This window comes from Plectropomus leopardus, chromosome 11 (genome assembly GCF_008729295.1).
Source record: "Plectropomus leopardus isolate mb chromosome 11, YSFRI_Pleo_2.0, whole genome shotgun sequence".
NCBI lineage: Eukaryota > Metazoa > Chordata > Actinopteri > Perciformes > Serranidae > Plectropomus > Plectropomus leopardus.
The window spans coordinates 6,641,840-6,666,030 of NC_056473.1; the positions used below are offsets into that span (position 1 = coordinate 6,641,840).

The 24,191-nt window shown below is 39.7% G+C and overlaps 1 protein-coding gene across 5 annotated transcripts; it reads left to right on the top strand.

The window, feature by feature from the left end:
- The first annotated feature begins 78 nt into the window (after positions 1-78).
- ano5a (anoctamin 5a) lies at positions 79-24,184 on the top strand. Of its 5 annotated transcripts, none has more exons than XM_042495391.1 (22): positions 79-337; positions 3,799-3,866; positions 4,694-4,831; positions 5,143-5,184; positions 9,001-9,108; positions 10,739-10,807; positions 11,108-11,392; positions 11,689-11,808; positions 11,976-12,091; positions 12,185-12,319; positions 12,460-12,565; positions 12,679-12,739; positions 13,342-13,493; positions 13,867-13,947; positions 15,657-15,885; positions 16,042-16,214; positions 16,342-16,439; positions 18,119-18,249; positions 18,527-18,732; positions 18,835-19,034; positions 20,806-20,911; positions 21,229-24,184. In XM_042495391.1, exons 1-22 carry the CDS (start codon positions 268-270, stop codon positions 21,454-21,456), a joined length of 2,922 nt encoding a protein of 973 aa, XP_042351325.1. In that variant the 5' UTR covers positions 79-267; the 3' UTR covers positions 21,457-24,184. The 5 variants fall into 5 exon arrangements, with proteins under 5 accessions (XP_042351325.1, XP_042351326.1, XP_042351327.1 ...); XM_042495392.1 differs by lacking the exon at positions 13,867-13,947 and adding an exon at positions 14,315-14,389; XM_042495393.1 differs by lacking the exon at positions 5,143-5,184.
- The last annotated feature ends 7 nt before the right edge of the window (positions 24,185-24,191 follow it).

Sequence of the window (24,191 nt, forward strand, 5' to 3'; positions counted from 1 at the left end):
TTGGCTTGTGGTGTGGAGCCACTCCCCTCTTGTACCTCCCACCATGCTGCCGAGGTGATGCAGCAGTCGGCGGTCAGAGGGTGAAGCAGGACAGCCTGGCGAGCAGCCTGTTTGGACTAGCCGAGGCGTCTCTGAAGAAGACGACTGTGAAGGAGGACAGCTTGGAGTTCCAGCGTGGAGAGGCAGGACAGAAAAATCGACTGGCTTAGAATAACTTGGTGTACATGAGGACCGAAGGACACGTTTTGGGCACACGAGAGACTCAACATGCACCGAATAACGGGGAAAGCCGGAGGGGACAGTTTGATTGAGATGAGCCCATCTGACTCTTTCAATGGTGAGTAGCTGAAAACTCTGCCCTCATGCTGCGCAGTTTTACATTCAAAACGCTGCTATGAAGCGTGTTGTGCTTCACTAGGTATTTTCCCTAGTGGGAAAACAGTTCTGACTCAATCCAGGTTGGTATTTCTCAGTCTGTTTAAAAATAATTCAAACTTTTCGAGGACTACTAAAAAAATCATTTAAACTACAACCCTTTACACATTACCTTATACCCTAATATTGTCGACATATAACTTACACAAGTGACAATTTCCAAACACCATAACAACATAACATAAACGTAACATTTCTTAGCTACCAGAAGTAAACAGAACATTTAAAATTAGATTTATGTCACTGGTGTATGTTGGCATGTCTTCCTGGGACAACTGGCAAGTCATGCTGTTAAGAAGCTTTACCACCTTCACCTATACAAAGGGCAGTTTAAATTACTTGGAGTAACATTTTCTAAACTGTTTTCAAATGTACCCACCCTGCACACTTCTCCCTCTTCCCACTTCTTTCTTTTGGAGCAGCAGTGACTTATTGCCAGCCAGCCTCTGACAGCTGGCCTGCTTACTGGAAACACTTTGTCACTAACAGGCACCACTTCATCCACCAGCACAAACCCCAAACCCCAAACCCCTGTCTGCTACTGGCTAAATGTGAATTTTACACAAGCACTTAGAGGATTGTGTTATAGCCATTTATGGTGCTGCTGGATGGAGGATGATTCTCCCTGGATACTCTCCAGCAACCCTATCTGTATTGTCAATGTAATAGTGTTGTGTTTCATCTGCTGCATAGAGAAAATCACTCTGGTATTATAGCAAATCACTGCAGGATCATGAACTACAGTTACAGCTAGCTAGCTAGTATTTATGCTGTGTGTGGAGATAACAATGGAGGCAGTGTTTTCCATAAATCACACTCACAGGTTGGCTATATATATATATATATATATCTATATATATATATATATATATGCTGCATTCTTGTTGTATGATGTGTGGCCAGCAAAAATGAATAGTCAGGTTGTAAATACACTCAAAATGTCCTACTGTTTGTACATATCCCCAGACTGCTAGTTTTTCCAGACAACACATGTAGGGTCAAAATAAATTTTAAAAAACCATATAATTTGAGAGGCTCTAAATTTGACTCCACAAACACACAAGTCAAAACACAAGGACGGCTCAAGGTCTCACAATTTGCTTACAAACTCTTTGTGCGCTGTATTTAAATACAGATTCAAACCACATTGACCATACGGTAGATGCAAATTCCCAAACTATTCATGGTTGGGGTCTGACCATGTAGATTCCAACCAACTGAGATTGTCACTTGTTGCGTCAGTGCTCACCCTTACTGTAAATATGGATTACATTTATCTAACGTTGTCTTGATATGCGAGCAGGCCTGTAAAGGCAGGTGTATGTGTGCACCTGATATTTACAACTCAAAATGTGAAAGACGACCAAATGCTTCCTGTCACAGGAAGTGAGACAAACCCTAACCCAAAACCCTATATAAATAACAGTTAATGGCTGCTGATTTTACATTAAGAGCTTTGCTGCGTGGAACTCAAAAAACTGTGCCTACAACAATAAACTATACAGACACTCGCAGTTATCATAGGGAGATCATACATCTCTGTTATTTCAATAAACCAGCTGTAATTATGTATCAGTTTAACTGAATTGTAAGATAACCCTTTTTCTGTGCACAGTACATGTACATGAGGTTTGGTGCTGGAGTCTGTTGGGTAATAAAAGAGAGACAGAAGCAGCCTTGTGGCATTTCCACTGTGATCAGCTGCTCTCTCTTGAACAAAGCTTCAGTTGTGGAGGCTTCTTAGCTAGGTGGAAGAAGACTGTTGGCTTAGCTGAGAGGCAAACAGTGAGTGCTCTAATACTGCGTCCTACTGTGCAGAAATATGTTCAGCTGTTTGAGAAGCACCCTCATATGTTGTGAAAGCAATATATTTTGGAACAAATGACAGCAGTCCAAAGTCAGTATCATAACTGTTTTAAGGAAGATGAAACAAGAAGTTGGATTTTATGTTGTTGTTAAACACTCTAAAAGCCCATTATAAAACACTACTTTCAAGTAACTTTAGGCTTAACAAAATGTGAATGGATGAGTTATATAAAACCTCACCAGTACAGTTGTCATGAACGGCAAAATTAGCTATGTAGACCAAACCTGGTTTGTGTACCAGGCTGTAATCGTGTATTTTGGCTGTAAATTGGAACATATTTTAACACAAATTTTAACACGTCTTTGGGGACTGACTTGTTCTGGGAGCCAGCCGTAAGTGGTCATTCAAGTTTTTGGCACTAACGTGTTGGCTTCATTTTTCAGCTTGGGAGGTTTCCAAATTGTGGCGATGTGTCTTTGCTTTAAGCCTGCTGTAAATTGTTATGTATAGTGACCTAATGATTTCAAGGATTCTTCTGGGGGTCACTGCTGATAATTAACAGTCTTCTCCAAACTTCTACATCCTTCTATATCTCAAAAGATGATTTTCATACTCTAAATTAAAAAAAAAATCTTTTAGTTGTTGCATTGTTTCTATGAGGAGTGGAAAAAGTGAAAAACAGTGATTTAGTCCAACAAAAACAACAAATGTCTTCGGTGATAAAAGCCTCTGTATTCCAGTTACGGAAAATGTAATTTACTTAAGTTTTGAACCACTAACTTATACTTTGCTGACATGGTGTGTAATAACGTAGAGACAGAGACGGTTTACATATTACAAGGTCCGAAAGGTTTTTTCAGGTCTGTGTAAGCGCATTTTCTGTTGAGTCCAGACTAAATATAACCTCAGAGAGCCCATCAATTAGACTGGCTGCATTTCTATTTAAACACAGACAAAGAGGCTGAAACCTTTTGCTTCATTTTTTTGGTGATTGCAGTGCCAACAGCCCTGGATTTTTCCTTGCTTTTCCATCTGCCCTGCTATTTGTTTATGTAAATCTCTGTATCACAGTGAATGGAGGTTTCTAATTACATTTGAGAGGCAATGCATGTCAGATGAAAGCAGAACTTTGATCTGTTTGTACCCATGTTTCATAACTCAGGCAGCTTTCAGTTTTAGTCACATTGAGCGGGTTTACCTGACTTTCTGTTCTCATTTCCTGCCATCACTCCTGTAAAGGGAGAAACGCAGCCCTGCAACATGGCTGTGTGTATTCTTTCTCTGTGATCCTGTTAAGTCATGCTGTCTGGCCTGTGGGAGCGCTGCCACAAAACGCTGTACAAATATAGACCACAACATTGGCCGACTGTCAGTGCTCCTCTCAGTGCAGGCAGCTGTTCATGTGCCTGAAATTTGACTTTACTGCCACCAATCTGTCTGTATGACATTTACTGTGCTACTAATTGCATTTCAATACAATGGTTAGAGACTACTATCATAACTAACACTGGTCATTCTATCATGAATAAAGTGTTCATTATGTTGCTGTCTTTCAGATGATATCAATGGCTACCATCAAAATGCGTCAGCCAGCGCAGGATCCTTCCAGCAGGGACAATCAGAGGTAAACACCAGACTGACCACTTATGCACATACGCTTATGCTCACATTTATACAGACATTTCTCTTGATCAAGTTTCTTTTTCTTGATTATGCACAGTCTGAGAGAGAGTTTCTTTTCATACGAATTCCAAATAGTCATTTCTTTACATGCCATGACATTATACATGTTTATAAGTGCCTTGGAACATTTTAAATTGTACCAGCTATTGAAATATGTGAAAATTTGCCCCTTAAATTCAGCTCAATTCAATTCATTTCAGTTCAATTCAATTCAATTCAATTCAATTCAGTTCAATTCAATTCAATTCAATTCAAGTCAATTCAATTCAATTCAATTCAATTCAATTCAATTCAAGTCAGTTCAATTCAATTCAATTCGGTTTTATTATTTGTCCTAGAGGGCAATTTATGTTGCAGCATGTGTAAAAACATAATGAAAACACAGCAAACACAAACAATATGACAGAGAAACATACATGTTAATATTTATCTTTCCAAAACAGATACATGAGAGATTTCTTTTTGACAGTATCTTTACCTCCAGCTTGCTGCCTGTAATTGTGCTCGCAGGAAGTTCATTGTGTAAAAGTAAAATTCTTTACTTAGATTTCCCCCAACAGTGTCCTCCACCAATCAGCAGCCAACAAGTGGTCAAAGTGGTTTACTTTTTGGATCTTAATAGAGGCCACAACTCATAGTCCTTGTTTTAAAATTACATCCTCTTTTCCAGTCCAATCATATTGGTTTACAACCTGTAAGCATTATGAGAGAGTCAGAGATAACTCTTCTGCTCCTGTTTATTCTTCCCCCTTCACACTGAACGAAAAGTCTCCTTTAACACCTGATGTGTGTGTAGAGACCTGTGAGTCTCTCAACACCAGCCTGGCCTCCCTGGCCCCGTCTGACCACAGCGACAGTCCGCATTTTGAGGATCAGACCTTAGAGCGAATCAATGCTTTGACTGGGGTAAGACACCAGTCGAGGACACAGATGCATGCTGCTCTGTCAGTGTGTGTGTGTGTGTGTGTGTTTGTGTCATTGTACAACTCAAATTTGTAACTGCGCAAGACCTGACTCTGACCGTGCCTGACTTTATAACATTTACTGGTTTTCAGAGTGTAATAAAGTGCTTCTGGCAATAATCTGTTACAATATGTATACACAAGTCAAGTGTGGAGTGTCTAACGTTTTGATCCCCTCTGTAAGGTTGCTGTTACAGTTTTAGTTGTATTGAATTTGTTAGACTTTCCCTCACTATCCACTGGGTTCCTTCACAGCTGGCGAGAAAGCGGGCGCTATTCCTGAAGTTTCGTTCCAGGGTATGGCATGGTAAAACAGGCTTTTGATGTGATGCAACTTTATGCATATTACTGCCCGCCAGCTTTTATTTCCTTGATGAGAAATGTCTGTTCAGCATTGAGTTTCTCCACTGTCATTAGACATTCATTATGGATTGAACATCAGAGTTGAAATCAATATACTCTTCCTGGTAGAGAGCTGATGTTTTCTTCTGGAGAGCATGTTTTTTTCCTGCAGAGAGTAATGGAAACATGTGGGCATGAGCTTATGTGTTGATGCATCATAAGCGTTCATTAAAAATGGAAAAGGCCTTTTCACTTTGCTTTGCTCACCTGTGATATTCGTCTGCTTCACTGAAGAGAAACAACAGCCTGGTGGTGTTACAGCATAATTAGAAAGTCCACACATGCAGACTAGCACATGCGCCATACACAGTATTTGTCAGTTGCCCAGCTGTTTTTGTGTGTGCATTAATGTGTGTTCATATGCTTCGGAGTTATATAGAGTCAATACTATAATCATGACCCTGCCTTTTGCTTATGACAGGACTGAACTTTGCTGTGGCTAACCTTTTAGTCTACTTATAAATCCTCTAAGATGTGGTCTTGTTTAAACAGTGTGTAACCCATTTCATTGAAAAGTGGGATCATTGGCCTTGTTAATGGTGCCTAATCTATAAGTTAAAAAAAATCCACAATAAGCTTCTCTAGTAATCTGGGTCCCCCTAAACTACAGGCTGTGATTTAGCTGAACGGAAGATCACATCCTAAAATTTGCCTCTATAATGACAAATGGAATCAAAAACTAAGTGTATAGCCCTCCTTCAACTTTTCTGCAGGGATGTCAGTGTAAGCTTTTAGGAATGCCCATTGGACAAGATTTTTTCTGCATATCTGGGAATCAAGAGTATTCATTTTCCTTTTTATAGCTAGTAAGAAAAACACAATTTTCCCCTGTGTTTAGAACGAGTTGCAGTGATGAAATAAAGGTATAATTCAGATATATGGAGGCAACCATTTACTAAGTTTGGCCAACAGAACAGAACCATGTTCTTTGCAAACCAAAAAAAAAAGAAAAAGGACCTTGATAAAGTTTAAATAATAAAAGCAAAAGAGAGAGGGAAAGAGAGAGGGGACAAAAGAGAGAGGGAAAGAGAGAGGAGATTTGCACTCTTGCCATTAGGTTTTTCTGGCACTAATATCAGAGTGCTTTAAATATGATGATGACATGATGTTTAAGAAACCATGTAGCAGCTGTAATACATTTAAATCAGAGGTGACCTGTTTCCTTTAAGTTCTGCTCTTTTTATCCCCAGAAAAGAAATCTTTTGAAAGCAATATTTTAAAGAAACCCCTCCTTAAAACTAGTAGCCTATTTATCTAAGGCTATGTTTTACATTTATCCTCCTTCATTAAGATGAAAGAAATACACATGTCTAAACACCCAGTAGTTAGGGGCTAGTTGGTAAACGTATAGAGCTCTGTGGCCTCGGCCAGCCTCACTGAGCTGCAGTAGCTCCCAGCAGATGCACTGATTCCATACGGCTCATCTGTAATTACAGCAAATTAGAGAGCTTTTGCAGCGACAGTTAAAGAAAGCAACCACCCTGCCATGGTCAACATGGTCCAGCCTAGTCCTGGAGGTAATGCAGAACAGCGGTTAGAATGTATGCATAATTTGGGATGAGAAAACCAGAAATAGGTTGAATGCGTAGACACAGATACTTGTACAAGTTAGCATAGTAGGAGCCAGAGAGGTAGATCCAGCTGTAGAGCTAAAAAGAGCTGTTATCTACAGTATATCACTACTTGTCTGAGGCAATTCACATACTGTAAGACTTCAGTTATTTGCCTGTATTATTATTTGCTTAAATCACTGATCTCAACAGGCTTATATCTGGGACAGGCGTCTATGGAATGGGCTTTTAATTCCTTTCACACAAAACTGTTGCTCAGCAAAGACTGAAACACAATCGAAGTGTTTATTCAAACCTCTTTTTTGTGTTTCTTTTATTTATTAGTAATACTGTCTTCTGTGGTGCTCATGGTTTCAGTAAAGGGAACTGAATGATTCAAAAGTAGAGAATTTCATTAAGCTAACCATGTGTAGCATGTTCATTGTGACATAAGTTAAAACATTTATATTTGTATGTGTGATCTTAGCAGCTGACTGACGTTGTCTCCAGTGGACAGCCAACATTTGCCCAGTTTTATACATGAAAAGAGCTTCCATAAAAATGAACAGCATGGCAAGCTGGCCTCTAATTGAGACAGGCGTTTATTTGTCAAAATGTGTAGACACACCGGGCTAGTAAAAGGGACCGGGCGTTTAACTGGGACTAGGCTTTTATTTGTTTTTTTATGGTAAATAGTGCCCCATCTGCACTTTGTGCATGGTTGTGGCAAGGACTTTACATTGTTTATTGATTAGTTTTGAACAGTTAGCATGGGGAAATTATGCATCAGTTCTCAGTTTTCTGTAGTTCTACCTCATCAGAGCAGATTTCTTCATGCGGTTAGTTGGCTTTTCAGATGACACTGGTTATCTGAAATATTAGACATCATGTTAGAGTGGACAGCGTTGTGCAGCACAGTGATATCACCTCCCCAGATGCTGTGCTCTTATTACATTAGCAAGCTAGCTGGCAGCCGCTATCCTATCCCGTGCTGATGTCATCTCTAGGAGTCTCGGTATCCCTCCTCCTGTCTCACTCCCTCTCTCTTTTGTGGATGTGGGAGCATGTGAGGGCTTGTCCTGGGAGGTGAGAGGACTGGACGGGGCTCCTCTGGCCGGGGGATCAGTGGGATGAGAGTGAGAGAAGCGGTGATTTCAGGGCAGGAATGTGTTCCCTGGAGAAAGTCATTCTGGTCTACCAGGCAGCCGGCCTTTCCGCTGATGCATCATACCCATAAAGGGAGTGGGCCATGGAGGTAAAGTGCTCTTCCTTTCCTCCCCACCCCCATAGCGTTTAGCTGATGGAAAGGGCCGGCTCTGTCAGAGCTACAGCGCAGTGGGATGCTGTAGTTTTTGTGATGCTAAACGTTAATGAGTTCTCTGTAGCCCAGTGTAGGTAGCTACTGTGGTGATGACAGAAGTAACTGGTACATGGTTATTTTTAGCTTTCTGAACAGCTGAAGCAGCATGAGCAGCGAGCAGTCATTCCTTCCTTTCCTCCCTTGAAGCATTCCTGTGTAGTTCATTTCTGTTCAGCCCCCTGGCTACTGAAGAGACAGACTAACTGAAGGGCTAGCATTTGCTGGCTAGCACATGTTTGGAATTTCTTGATCCACCAATGCAGGGGTTTTCAGACATTCTGCATTTACAGAAAAACAAATAAACTACCTTATGTGACTGCTTGGTGTCCCTGTTGTTTAGAGTTCTATTTGTAGTCCTCTCCACACATCCTTTGCCAGAACATGTAGCCTGAGGTTGTGTAAAATGAGTTGAAAGTTGCCTGAAATCAAAGTGTTTAGTGTCATGGGCATCAGTCTGGATTTATTTCTGTGATATAATAAGAGCTCTTTAAAAGCATGTTCTCATCATCAGTAAATCCTACCAAGGGAACATGAGAAACATCAAACATCTACCCCACAAAGCAGAATTCCTCCATTTTGCATGCTGTGTGTGTTTGCAGTGAAAATCTGATAATCAGTATTTTTGTTGTTTTCGAAAAACAGTGGACTTTGATGTGGTGTGGAGGCCTTGTTCTTTGTTTTTTTCTGCCACTGACACAATTTGTGGCCTTTGCTGAATGCATCTAAAGACTTGCTGAGCTGATTATGTGGCAGCGTGTGTGTGTGTTTAAATGTTGTGACCTGGGTTTCATCTCGTTGTAGATTGACAAACAGCAACACAGTAAGGACTCCGTGTTCTTCCGTGATGGACTGCGCAGGATTGATTTTGTCCTGTCCTATGTTGACGATAAAGACGGTGAGAGGAAACAGGTAAGAAACAACCTCTACGTACTGAATTTGTTTGTAACAACTGAAACTCGTCACTTCATGATTTTAACAATAAGAAGGGTTTCTTACAGGATATCCGTGGAGGTCAAAGTGTGTGTCAGCAACATATTCTAAATACCACAACACTGATAAAGTTAGATAAACTGTGCAGCTGGTGTCAGTAATCCTCTCAAGGAATTTTCTCAGATGTCACGTGGACTCACTGCCACTTTTTCCTAATTAAATCAACTTTGAGGTACATTTCCAAACAGTCGCTTTCCCAAGTTGTCTCTTTGGCCTGTCTCTTCATCAGCTGTGGAGTGCTGAGAGACTAGCGTTTGATACTGAGCTGTTAGTCTTCACGTCTCTGTGTAACCAGCTGGGAATGAGGCAGTTTGTCGCAGCCGACTCACATTTTACCCACAGACCTCATCATCAGTGAGTCAACACTCAGACCTCTGGCCTGGTCAGAAACTCGCTCATTTTTTCCACAGTATAGGGGAAGGGCAAACAGAAGGCCAGTTCCTGTGTTTTACCCTTATGTGTTGTAAAATGTGACAGTAACTTTCAGCTCTAACAAGGAGGTAGTTTTTTTGTCAGTTTTTGATCTGGACAATACCTTTGTATGTGCCTATTTATGAAAAACAGTAAACCTAATTTCAAGCACCATATGTTAACGTTATATGTCAACCTTCTCTGGCTGACTACTTACTTTTTGACTCAGCTGGACTTGTAGATGAAAAAAGCCCACTGGCCAAGCATATTTTTTACTGTCCATAATAATAAATTGCAGTTTTGTGTCACCTATACCTTTATTTTAGTACATTTCATCGCTAAAATACTTAAAAACAGACTTAAAGTCTGTAGCAAAGTCTGGAGCAGAATTTGATGCTCAATTATTTTAATATTTTGTTCAATGGCTGATAAGTTCATTAGTCTTGAGCTCAGAATTCTGTTGGAGTTTTTACTAATAAATATACTTAACTATAAAACATAAAAGTACATTTTAAGGTTTTGTAAACCTATCAGATGCTTATTCATTTTAATGAACTTAAAGCTCCTCATCAGACTCCTCACTCTTGACTGCAATGACCCTCCTCTTTGCACGGCCAACGGATACTATCCTCCTCCTGAGTCCACACCTGCAGCAAGTGATACTATAGCAAAGTAGCTGATGTGCCGTAACGTTACAGTACAGAGAAACTAGGCGCACTTGAGACAGTCTGTTTTTTGGCTTTGGTAGATGTGTGTAAAAATAATAATAAAAACCAATAGAAACTCTCATCATAGTTTTTTTTTACTCATTCTGTACAGCCAGCTGGGTCTCCCTCTGGTTTAAACTGGTTTAAAGTAGTTGTGTAAATGCTTTTTTACTTGCACTGTCAGTGACTTCACGTTCACTTTGGATCTACACTTTTTTTAATCATACAGTGTGATCAGCATATATCATATTATTACATATGTCTGTACATTTTACAACTTTAATAAATAACTTTGAATGGCCATAAAACCAAATACTGTCCCATAAATGGCAACTGTGGACATACAGTAGATTCCACTGTTGTGCAATTGCAGTAAAGAAGCTTAATTTATATCAAACTAATATGTAAATATGCTTTGTTTTCTTTTAAAGGAGAGGAGGAAGGTGTATGAGGCTAATCTAGTGAATGTCGGCCTGGAGCTGGAAACTGAAGATAAATCGGTAAGAGCGTCCACTTATTAATTTGATTTTGTCTAATGTGAAAGAAAATTAAGTTTATACAGTTTGTTTGTGTATGTGTGTTGTATTAGATATATAACATATCTGTGTTGTCGTTTTTGTTTCTTTTTTATATTGAGATTATTATTTTTTTTTTTCCATTTTCTTGTTTTTACAAAGACAAAACAAAAGTAAAACAATAAATCAGCATATGCGTCTTTGTATCTTTTCAGAGATCATTTTTTCTCAGAATGTGTTACACTCATTATATTGTAACTTATTTTTCATTGTCATTATCATCAGGAGTCAGAAGATGGAAAGACTTACTTTGTGAAGATCCACGCTCCATGGGAAGTTTTGGCCACCTACGCAGATGTGCTGAAGATCAAGGTGCCATTCAAGGCCAATGACATCCCAGACACCAAGGAGATGCCCATGAACTGGCTGTCCACCCCCTTTCGTCTGCCGGAGCACGTCATGCACCCCGAGCCAGACTATTTTACAGCTCCCTTCAACAAGAGCAAGACTGACTTCTTCCTCATTGATGACAAAGACACGTTCTTCCCGCCATCAGTTCGCAACAGGATAGTAAGGATGCTTTTTGTCTTTCTTAATCTTGCAATTGATCTTCAGATTCAAATATTCCCATGTCATTTAGATCATATTTTAGTTTACTACACAAAGCACTGCAGTGTGCTGTAATTCTGTTGGAAGGCCTACATGTGTTTTACACAATGTGTTTGTAGAGTCTTGTTTAAATGACCGAGTTCAGTAGGTCATGTCTATTATGAGTGACTGAATGTTTGTTATACTGTTGTGGCACAGAAGAAACTGTTATTGTTCTGTTTTTATTCAACAAACTATATGATTCTATTTCTCCCCAGGTCTTCTACATCCTGTCCCGCTGCTCGTACTACAGGGATGAATGTGCAGATAAAGACAAGAAAGGGATCAAGAGGTTACTCAACAATGGCACCTACACTGCTGCCTTCCCCCTGCATGATGTGAGCCTTTTTTGGTGAACATTTGGCACTTTTTTTTTTTGAAGACATGGAGTCTTCAGAGGAACATATACTCATCCTGTTTGGGGCAATTTTGGATGTAGCATTGCAAGGATGTATAACTTTGCAGTAAACCTTTGTATGTGACTGTGTCCTCTGTGTGCATGCAGTGTAGATACACAACAAGATCGAGGGATGCAAACTGCGAAAGTGAGAGATACAATCTTTACAAACACTGGGCCAGATTCTTTTGTTTCTTCAAGGAGCAGCCCCTCAATCTCATAAGGTCAGACTCAAAAACAAGGTAATCATTTCTGATGTGTATTTACTAACATTAACTGAAATAATAACAAATGCTTCCTGTTTTTCCCTTCAACAGGAAGTATTATGGGGAGAAGATAGGTATTTATTTTGCGTGGCTGGGCTTCTACACTGAGATGCTGCTGTTTGCTGCAGTAGTCGGGACTATTTGTTTCATTTACGGATTCCTCACCTACGATGACAATGAATGGAGGTAACTGTGTTCTGCTTTTTTAAAATCAAGAATACTCGACCGTTGTCTTGGTCTTTCAGATGGCACTGTAGTGTTAGGTATTGTTTTATTACTAATGCCATTGTTCCTTTTATTAATAAATGACTCTTATTTCCCTACAGTAAAGAAATATGTAATCCTGATACTGGAGGCAAAATCATCATGTGCCCACTGTGTGACAAGAAATGTGGCTACTGGAAACTCAACTCAACATGCAACTCCTCCTGGGTGAGACATCCTCGCTTTGTGATGGAGTTGTTCATGAATAATGTTCTTCTAACAATAGAGGGGGTGGTAGTTCTTGATTGTCTCACTAATTCTCAAACATATTCTTCTTTCAGCAATCGCACCTATTTGACAATGTGGCAACAGTGTTTTTTGCCATATTTATGGGAATATGGGGTGAGTAAAAATGCCTGCATTCTGGATTTTGTATTTTCTAACACATTGCACCACCTAGTGGCAGATGATGAACTGTTATTAGTCACTTAAACTCACAGTTACTCACTCTGTATTTAAAGCATGTTCACCCACATCATAAAAAAAGAATATTTTCTCATGTTGTTTTCATCTGCTGAGGTGCTGAAATCTGACACTCCTGCCACCACACTATAGGCCTGTCATTATAATTAGATTATAATCAGACTTATTTAGGTCTACTTAAATAAGCAACAGGATTTTTCTGACCATTGTAATAGTTGCCGCAATGCCTGAGCTTTTTTTTTTTTTTTTCACAGCGTCCAAGCCGATGAATTGAAAATGAACAGACACATTATGCTATTATTTCTGGTTGAATTAAAAGTTTATTGCTCTTTTAAAGGGTGTACTTGCACTGTTATGCTATTATATTTTAATTATATCTGAGACAATTAATGCCAATAATATCAATAATTTCAATAATATCTCAGAGAATATATCGTTCAACAAATGTACTTTCTGTGACATGTATAATAGTGATGAAAGGTGGTCAGAGCACTGAAAAATGACATTTAACTGCTCTGCAGTGACACTGTTCCTGGAGTTCTGGAAGAGGCGGCAGGCTCGTCTCGAGTACGAGTGGGATCTGGTCGACTTTGAGGAGGAACAACAGCAGCTGCAGCTTCGGCCAGAGTACGAGACCAAGTGCACCAACCGCAAGCTGAACCGCATCACTCAGGTGTTTGTGTGCTCATGAAATACTAACATGCTGCATAATTCTGTTCTAATGTGGAGCTCTAGGTCTGTGTAGCTTCCTCAAGGCTTTACCAGGTACATACTGTGTGGTAGGATTTGGAAGGTTACAGTATGTGTTGACTTTATTGGATAACTTTATACACTGAGTTTGTTTCAGTCATTCATTAGAACACTTTCTGGACTAAATAGCACTTTAAAAGAGACTCTTTGATTAAGAACAATATTTCAAAGTAAAACTGACCTGCCCTGTGTTTTCAGGGAATGAGGAATATGTAGTTAGTGATAGCCACGGACACAGATGTGTGAAATTAACAGAATAAGGGGCTGTAATTTGACCTAATCCCACCCGTCTTCAGGAAACGGAGTGGGTTCTTGACAGGACTGCTACAGATATAATGGGGAAGTTGTTGCTGTGCTGGGCCACCGTGTTGCTCTGGGTAAGGGTGGCACTTGATGTGGAATGCCTCATTGGTTGGGGAGAGGTTTTTGGTGTGGTGTATTTTGTGTGCATAATAGACATTACTGGAAAGACTCAGAGGCACGAGTTTCCTTCTGTACCGCATTACTGTTTGTCTGGAGAATCAGTATCATGAAAGACTGGCTTCAAGCGGTGATTTCTAGGTGAAAGAATTGGTCTTGGACTGAAACACCTACACTTAAAGAGCTGTGATTGAGCGACCTTGCTCTGCCTCGCATCTGAGGCCAGTGGTAATTAAAGGAACCTGGCCTTTTAGAGCTGTCTTTTCAGGATATAACCAAGGGTGACTGACTCCTGTGTCCATGCTTTGCTTGCTTATGATGTAGGAAATGGAGCCATACTTACCCATAACAAGCAAGTGTGCACGCTCATGTCTGTCTGGAGCCACCGTCCTGTTATGGGTGAGCATTTTATCTTTGGTACACTTGATAAATCTACAAAGCTTTCATCCTCCACCCTGTGTCTTTGTGTCGTCTTCATTATACTGTTCATCGTCAGGATCTCTAACACCATGTCACCAGGGCCAGTATGTTTAAAACTTCTAAGAAATGGAGCTTACTTAAATAATTTGGTAGCTGAGACCAAGTCAGAGCACTTGTTTATTCATGGCACTGAATTCTAAAAATATGGCCAAAATCATGTCATTCTTAGAAATGTGACCCATTTAAGACCAAAGTCTAACAGCTTTAAACATACCGGCCCAGATTTAACTGTTGTTGTAAACTTATGTTGTAAAAATCTGTACCATGTGAATGAGCTAATGTGAAGATTATGTTATATTTCTTTCTTAATGGGACATGTGTGCACACTTCAAGCATAACAGTTACTCCTAACATCTGTGTTGGCAATAATTCACCTTGCTTTGTTCAGATGTTTTTATGTGTTTTGGTGTTTGCACTTGCATTGGAATCAGTGCAGTGTTCCCACTGAGTGCGTTTACATGGACATGAATAACTCCTTTATGGGGCTTATTATGATATCCCGGTTATGATCTTATTCAGGATTTGATGTTTACATTAGAACAGAGAACTGTAGTTATTCATACTCCTTGTATACATGAAAAATACTAGTAACCCAGTTACTGATTACTGAAGTCTATTTGCACAGGCACTTTGATGTTTACCAAAACAAAACAGAGAGATATTAAAGATAAGAGTGACATTGTATATTAAGAGCGACATGAAATATTATGGGCTTGGGCGGTATCTACTTTGCCATACCTTCCTGAAATGTCACTGTCACCACTTATATGACAGGGGAGTAGAGGATGAAGACTTGCAGACTCTTTTATTACTGAAAGACAAAACTCTCTTTCTCCATCACTTTAAAAGTGAGACGCTGCCACCATATTTCGTACTTCTGTTATGTCACTTGGCTGCAGCTGTGCCCGCACAGGTGGTCGGCGGCTCTCAGTTACCGGGATAACGTGTTAATATACAACGGTAACGGATTTATTTGAGTACTGCAGATAGCATATTTAGGTTTGTCATGAATGGGATAAGGGCTAATCCAGGGATATGGTGTTAACATACTCAAAGACAATAACATGAAACTCCATAAACACGATCAGAAATGGGGTATTCACATCCACGTAAACGCACTCACTGTGTTCTTGTCTTGAGCCATGCATTTGTCTTTCATGCTGTCTTTGTTGTCTCTGTCCTGAAGATCTCATTGATCATTGCCTGCATCATTGGGGTGATAGCGTACCGCCTGGCGGTATACGCAGCCTTCGCCAGCATCATGAAGGACAATCCCACCTCCCACCTGCAGGTGGTTGGCCCCTACATCACGCCACAGCTGGCCACCTCTGTCACCGCCTCCTGCATCAACTTTGTCATCATCATGATCCTCAACCTCATGTATGAGAGAGTGGCTGTTTGGATCACTGACATGGGTGAGGGTCAGGACCAGAGAGCCAGTCCCAGATCTTAAAACTTCTGTGTCTTTATATATCCATTATACATTTCATGTTGAACCTTATGTATGCAAATATATTATTTTTTTTGTTGATGATATTTAAGTATTTGTTTTATGTTTTTTTCTGGGGCAGAAATTCCCAAAACCCACATGGAGTATGAGAACAAACTGACGGTGAAGATGTTCCTCTTCCAGTTTGTCAACTACTACTCTTCCTGCTTCTACGTGGCTTTCTTTAAGGGCAAGTTTGTCGGCTATCCTGGAAAATATGAATACATGTTTGGCAGCAAACTCAGGAATGAAGAGGTACCAGATATAACTACATCACAATTTATTGTTCAAGATTAGCACTGCTAATTCAACTTGAGTCTGAATTTAAATTAATGTTTGCTTCTTTCCCATCCTTCCCCGATCTCAACCTGTTTACCTTCAGTGTGACCCTGGTGGCTGTTTGATTGAGTTGACCACCCAGCTGGTGATAGTGATGACTGGTAAACAGGTGTGGGGCAACATCCAGGAGGCGCTGGTCCCGTGAGTACCCCAACTGAGAAGAATGTTCAAAGCACAATTCATCTGCACACAGAAAAGAAACTGAAAGGGTTAAACTCGCTCTCTTCACAGCATTTGCAGCTGCATTACATATCTCATAGACGAATCAACCATGGCTTGCGGCTTGTTTTATATTTTGATATTATTGATCTTTTTCTAAAGCACAAATGTTTTCAAGGAATCTTTAAGTGTGTTTTTTGTTGTCAATTCATCCTGGGAGATGGTTCAGAAAAGCACTCAAAGTAATGTCATAATTGCATTTTCTGAAAACAAAATCATGAGATTACAACATTTAAAGAAAGACAGGAAGACAGTTTAACTTGTAACAGAAGGAAAGCCTGAGTATAAATAACACAGTTAATCATGGCTAAATTGATTTAGCTGCCCTGGTTTCAGGATCCTGGTGATGTCTACATTAGCTCTATGACTATGTGTATTGCACAAAATATACTTTTTTATTGCCCTTATTCTGAAAAAGACAATATTCCTACTAAGTTGTTCACATGGCTAATAAAAATGAATATCCCACTAATATTCACATTAACTAGCAGCTGTAGTGGACTCTAAGGAGATAATTCACCATTATCTGGGGTTCAAGCAGTCATGTTACGTGCCGTGTCTGTGTTGTTTTACCTTAACTAAACACAATGACAGTTAGATTCAGTGTCTGTAGAGCATCACTGTGTTCCCATAGTAACACAGCTTCTTACAGTCAGTAATGTCCTTGTTTTTTCAACGTGTGGTTTTCAGAGTGGCGTTAACTTGTGTTTTGTGTGTTAGCTGGCAAAAAATAAAAGACACACATTTATGTAGTCAAAAAAAGGAAGTTATTTGTCTTTACTTTTCGGCATCTTCCACACAGCCATGCATACTTTGCTAAACGTGCCCTAACATTTATTTACCACGTCAAAATATGGAAAAATGGAACAGCTGGAACTGGAACAGTTTTGGACTTGTTTGTGAAATCTGTAGATATCCAGGTCTTCCATAATGCTTGTAAGTAGGTGAAATGTCAGCTTTTCTTTTGGGCATTCATCTCTACCGTAGCCACTGTTAGTTGGCTTGTGCATATCACCTCTATGACAACGCATGGAGCTGACCCTTAACATACAAGTAGTGTGTCAGAAACTATGGCAAAAAAATGAGGTGCATATTCCTAATGCATTGTCTACATGTCCAAATAATAGTCTAAAGTGAATAATACCGGCATATCCTACATGTCTTATTCAGAAGAAGCCTCATTTGGAGAAAAGACTTTTTTGGAATATCTAGACAGAACATGCTGTTTACATGACCTGCATCAAATTCAGAATATTGTGATACTGGGAAAATTGTGCAATATTGGTACGCATGTAAATGGGGTCATGGTTACACTGTCATAGCTCACTGGGAGATTTGAATAGAACAGAGCCATTAATGTTGACAAGGACAACTGTGCTTTTGCTACAACGACAGGTCAAAATATCTGCTATGAAAATGCCCTCCTTACAACACAGATACAGAAATGAACTTAAATTCAGTTACAATGGAATGGTTCCATGTTCAGAACCTCAGTTATTTTATTATAGTTTATGTTTAAAACTCAGTACAGACTCAACGTGGCTAGTAGAGGATGAATTATGACACCTCAAAGCTGTCTGTAACCCCTTTGTGTCCGACAGGTGGCTGATGAACTGGTGGGGCAGCAGGAAAGCACGAAACCACCCAGAGAGTCTGTACAGCCGCTGGGAGCAGGACCACGACCTGCAGGGCTTTGGACAACTGGGTCTCTTCTATGAGTACCTGGAAATGGGTAAACATTCAGTACATTGTCAATCCATTTCACAAAAAAGAGAGTTAGAAACACACTTGCTTACAGTCAAGATCATTTTAGGGAAGTCCAGTTCCACATAGATGAGGTGTAAAGAAAAAGCAAGACGAACATTAGTGATTACCTGGTAAAACGCTGCAGCACAGTTAAGGATAGATATGTAGATAAACAATTGGATGCAGTGTGCACCAATCGTCTGCAGATGGTGCTGTTTCCATCCTACTGTCACTCACTGACCTCTCTCCTCTCGGTGTCCCAGTGATCCAGTTTGGTTTCATCACTCTGTTCGTCGCCTCCTTCCCCCTGGCACCCCTGCTGGCACTCTTCAACAACATCATCGAGGTTAGAGTGGACGCCTGGAAGCTCACCACTCAGTTCAGACGTCCTGTGGCAGCCAAGGCCCACAGCATCGGAGCCTGGCAGGAAATCCTCAACGGGATGGCCGTGCTCTCTGTGGTCACAAATGTGAGTGCTGGACTACGCACAGTATGTGTGCTTTGTGTTTGCTTTTTAACCACCCACTTTTATCTCTAGTTTCCTCACACTGTTTCTTTCCCGGTTCTCCAGGCGTTCATTGTGGCCTTCACCTCTGATATGATACCCCGGCTCGTGTACATGTACGCCTACCAGCCAGATGGTGAGATGAATATGAAAGGCTACATAAACAATAGCCTGTCTGTGTTTAATATCTCCGAGATCCGGCTGGCCAACAGGCCCGATGACGGAGAGAGCCCTTCCTGGTTCAACAGCTCCATCACTACCTGCAGGTGTGTGTGACTGCAAGGCTCCGTCTATGAGAGAAAGAAAAAAGTAAAAGTTCTCCAGTCAAAAGTGTACTTGATCAAAAGCACAAGCATTTAACAGAACGCCCCATTTAAGAGTTATAATATATATTACATTAGCATTATTATTATGGATGCATTTAAATGTTAGCAGCACTTTAATGTAGCTAGATGAGTGAAGCTAATTCATCTATTCTTGGAGTAGTTCAAAGACTCTGCATACCTAGTTCCACAAAGTATTTTAAACTGAATTTCTTTTATTAGTATGCAGATTTTGAAAATTTCATGTAAATCCATATTTATGAAAGACCTGGGTTGGTGTGCAGCCAACTTTAATCTATAATAATGTATCATTTAAATGAATCAATCATTTGTTTTTTTATGTTAAGTCAAGGTAACGGGTAAAATAAGCCATGGAATAAATGCAGCAGAGTAAAAAACACAACTCTCTGTGAAATATAGAGTGTAAGTAAAGTACCATTAAATCATCAGTGTAAGTATCTCAAGGTTGTACTTTCATACATTATTTGAGTAAAAGTAAGTTACCTTTCACCACTGATGTATGAAATATGTGGTAATGGTGGTGTAAATTTATTTTTTTTTAGCTAAGAATTTTAATGTAGTAAAGTCTCATGAATACAGCTCAGCTGACCTTGCGGCACTATTACTTTACTTAAATCACTATTTAACCTCATTACTATGTTGTGTGGTTGATATTGTATGTGTGTTTGTTCATGGTGGTAGAAGAAGTAAACACATCTTTTACTTAAGTAAAGGTAGCAAAAAAACAGTTCAGAAATACTCTGTTAAAAGCAAATCACACTAAGTAAAACTACATGTATATTAGAATGATCAAAGCACAAAAAGTAAATGTATTCGTTATGCAGAATGTCCCATTTTAGAGTATAATACAGGCTAATGTATCATTAAATTGTAATCATAGATGGACTCGTGAACTTCACTCTAATTTTGCAGCTGGTAAAGATGGGGCAATTAATAAGATTTAATTTTTTATCAATATAATACATCAATCAGGGCTGTTAACATTAACATGTTAATTGAGATGCAATTAAGGTCCGTACATAACCCTTTTTTTTTTTAAATTGCGTTAATCATTAGCCGACAAACGTTTTTAAGACTTTAAATTTTAGCAATGGAATAACTATAAGGCGATTTCACAGGGGTCCCTTGACCTCTGACCTCCAGATATCTGAATGAAACTGGTTGTATGGGTAGCCATGAGCCTCCCCTTTACTGACACGCCCACTTAATGCTAGCAACATGCAGGTTTTTCTTTTTTTTGCTGCCATTTGATTCTTAATCAAGTCAGTATATAAGTCATATGGACTTCATAGCTGTTTTGTAATGCAAAAAAAATTAATTGAAAACATGTGATTAAGAAATGCAATAAATTACGATCAGCTATTGAATGTCAATACTTATTATGATTTAAGAAATTGGTTGTTTGACAGCCCTAATCATAATGTTGTAAAATAAATATTGTGAAGTAAAAAGTACAATATTAGCTTTCAAGAAGCAGTAAAGTGGCAAAAAACTTCCTCAAACCTCAAAATTGTACCCAAGTACAGTACTTGTATAGATGTACGTAGTTACATTCCACCACTGTTTTTTGTCAGTTTGAATGCATTTTTATGGATAATCCAGAGTAATTATTACCTCATTATATTTTTGCACAAAGCATGACATTAAATGATGTTGAATCGAAGCCTTTAAAAAACATGTTCCTTCTGTGTAGGTATCGTGATTACCGCTACCCTCCCGGCCATGAGAAGCAGTACTCCCACACGATGCAGTTCTGGCATATTCTGGCTGCCAAGCTGGCTTTCATCATCATCATGGAGGTAACGCCAGGCCGCAGTGCTTCCACCAGCACCACCAACACTTATTGACCACTTGAACTGAGCCTCATATTCTTACCTTGGGCAGTCATGGACTGTTACATAAATAGTAACCCCAGTTCTCTCTCTCTCTCTCTCTCTCTCTCTCTCTCTCTCTCTCTCTCTCACACACACACACACACACACACACACACACACACACACACACACATATTTCTCAGATAAAATACAAATCTGTGCAGTGTTTATTTTTTCTGCAGCTCTTGCAGCATCCAGCTTGAAGTAGAGCTAACCTGTTGTGCCTTCTTCTTCCTCTGCAGCACGTCGTGTTCCTGGTCAAATTCTTTGTGGCCTGGATGATCCCCGATGTCCCCACTGAAGTGAGGGCTCGGATAAAGAGAGAGCGCTACCTGGTTCAGGAGTATCTCCACAACTATGAAGTGGAGAAGCTGAAGATCCAACTCAGCCAGAACGGCCACAATGACTGTACCTGCACGCCCATGATCTACCCGTCTATCAAGCATGAGGTGCTGTCAGAGTGCCTCTAGCCCAGAGAGCTGCTGGTCAATCAGCCGGGCATGATGGGAGGACACAGTGATGTAGATTTCCCTGCTCGTGTATCATGATACTGAACACCACTTCGCAGTAGTGCCTGTTGATTGTGCAGCACACACACACAAATTAAACAGCTAGAGGCTTCCTCATTTCACAGCCATCCCTCTCGTACTAATCTGCTGATAGTGGACGTGCACACCGGTGAAAAAGTCTTTGCGCATGTTGAAACACGCATTTAAACCTCTGTCTCATATTTATGGCTCTTCACTCTCTATGTTGTAAGTGCTGATGGTAATCAACATCTGCTGTAAGAAAAGAAACTCTTTTACACTGTGTCTAAGCCAGACAACTTCCTCTTATTTTTATATATACGACTATTTATTTAAGTGCCACTATGAGTAACCAAAGACTAGATGCCTTAATATATCACACACTCATTGTTGGTTCTCTCTGCCACTAGAATAACATATGATATCATCTAGAAACTGGGAGCTTGCTTATTATGGGGCTCTGAGTGTTTTGATCTTTGTATGCACAGCTGTATGAAATGTTCCAGTATCATACTGTTAAGTTTATGTTTAACTCAATTTTTTATTTTTTTTTCATAGTTACAGCAACAAATGTGTGTCACTTCATTGTCAGTTAATAGGCTGGTAATATTTTGCTGGAAAGGGGGACTACGCCCATTTTCAAAATTCATATGTTGTTCTAAAGGTCTCAAACAGTCCAAAAATAGTAGTAAACATGAACAACCCTCCAAAATCCAAAAACCAGAGTGCTAAACCTTGAATTTGTGATGTTATGAGGTATAAAATCTCACTGCTCCACAAACAATGAATTGGGAAAGATGTTCTAGATCAGAGGTCTTCAGTGTTTTTTAGGCCAGATGGATGGAGTGTAGTTGCATCAGGGATAATGTGTAGCTGTAGCTTCCCAGTCAGCAGCAGTTATAGCATAGCTAGGTGCGTTAGCCTCACCCTCTGCATATTCACAAATGGCTTCTGAGGTGGACGGCATGCCAGTCTATTACTTGAAAAATTACAAAACGATCCACTTTGGCTCAGAAAAATGTCTTACACTATGAATAATAATAAAGCTAATCGGCCAGTATGTTTCAGTAGTGTGTTAGTGTTAACTAACTGTTCACCTTGCCTTTGTGGATGAGTGCAGTTAAGTGATAAAGTGTTAACTAGCTCTATCATGAAGTTGTGTCCTGTTAACTGAATGGGGTTATTTTATGTATAGGCCCCCATCAGTAACACTCAGGACCACCTAGGGGGCGCGGACCCCCTGTTGAAGACCTAGACTCTAGATGACACTGAGAGCACACAGGGGAATGTTCTGAGTACATGGGTACATTTTCGGTTTTAAAACTGAGAACATTATATCTCATTCGGGTATATAAAAACAAAAATTCTGTGGCTCCACAAAATCAGACTCCCATTCGTTGTCAGTGGAGCAGCTCCAGATTTTATACACTATGACACCAGAAGTTTACTTTTGTGGTTTTTGACTTGGACATAGATTAGCTCATGTTCACAAATATTGATTGAACTTCCCTAGGCTGTTAAAATATCATGTACAGTTTTTATTTAGGTGGTGTTCCCCTTTAATCTCATAACAGCCCAACGGTTTCTCCAGGCCTAAATCTGACGTGAAGTAGCCTTTTTTTTGAAGACATATCTGTGCAGCTGTTAGTACTGTGAGTAAGGGCAGATTTTGTCCTGCAAAAGGCCAGTTGTTTAGCAGCAGCAGCTGGTGCATGTTGACTGTTGACAGTCCTGTTGAGAAAAGAAAAAGCCCTGAGAGAGTGAAGAGATCCCTTTTTAATGTGCCTCTGTTTACCAACATATCGGCGCTAATGAAAGCCTGCCCCTACCTACTGAACTATGTTTGCTCCATTACACAAAGCACGTCAGCCATCACCCAGTTCTTGTGCTCCTCGTTTCCTCGCTTGTCTGCATTGAGAGGGAAAGATACACATTTTTTTTTTTTTATTTTGCACAAAGCACTTAATGAAACCTGACAACAGAGACATAAACATGTCAGTGTAATTGTCATGACACTACGTGTTCATAATCAGTGTTTTGAAGCAGAAGTATGTGATAATCTGTGTTTATTTAAATGGAACAAGTCGCTATAGGTGAGATGGAGAATTTGATATTTATATCGAGCTTAAATAACCAACAAGGAAAAAAGATGTAGCTTTTTGTTTTAATATTATATGAAGGACATTTCATGTTTATTTGGCTGCCTATGTAGAAATATGTGAGAAGTATCTTTGTTGAACTAATCTAATTTAGATAAAATAGCTGGCTGGCTGTGCTAAAAAAAACTCAGGCAACTAAATGTGTTTGAGATGCATGTAGACGTGACCGCGTAGCCGAAAGCGACGTTGGACTGATCCAGTTTGCCTTTTTCATGCTATTCGCTCAGCTAAACTATTGCCTGTTGATGCCTTAATACGTCTAATACCTTGTGTTTTCTGTTTTTTTTTTCCCTGTATATCTTTTTTTATGTCTTCTTCTTGTTATGTTGTAGTTAAAATATTTTATTTTATACTGTTACCATGCTTTGAAAAAAAGGTGAACCTGTTTACTGTATGCTTAAAGTTACAATTTCATGTTTTCATTATTTCTTTCTGTCATTTTTGTAACTGTCTTGTATCCAAATGCGTAAACAAAGAAAAAAACTCCAAAATAAAGAAGCAGTTAAACTTGAGTGGTCA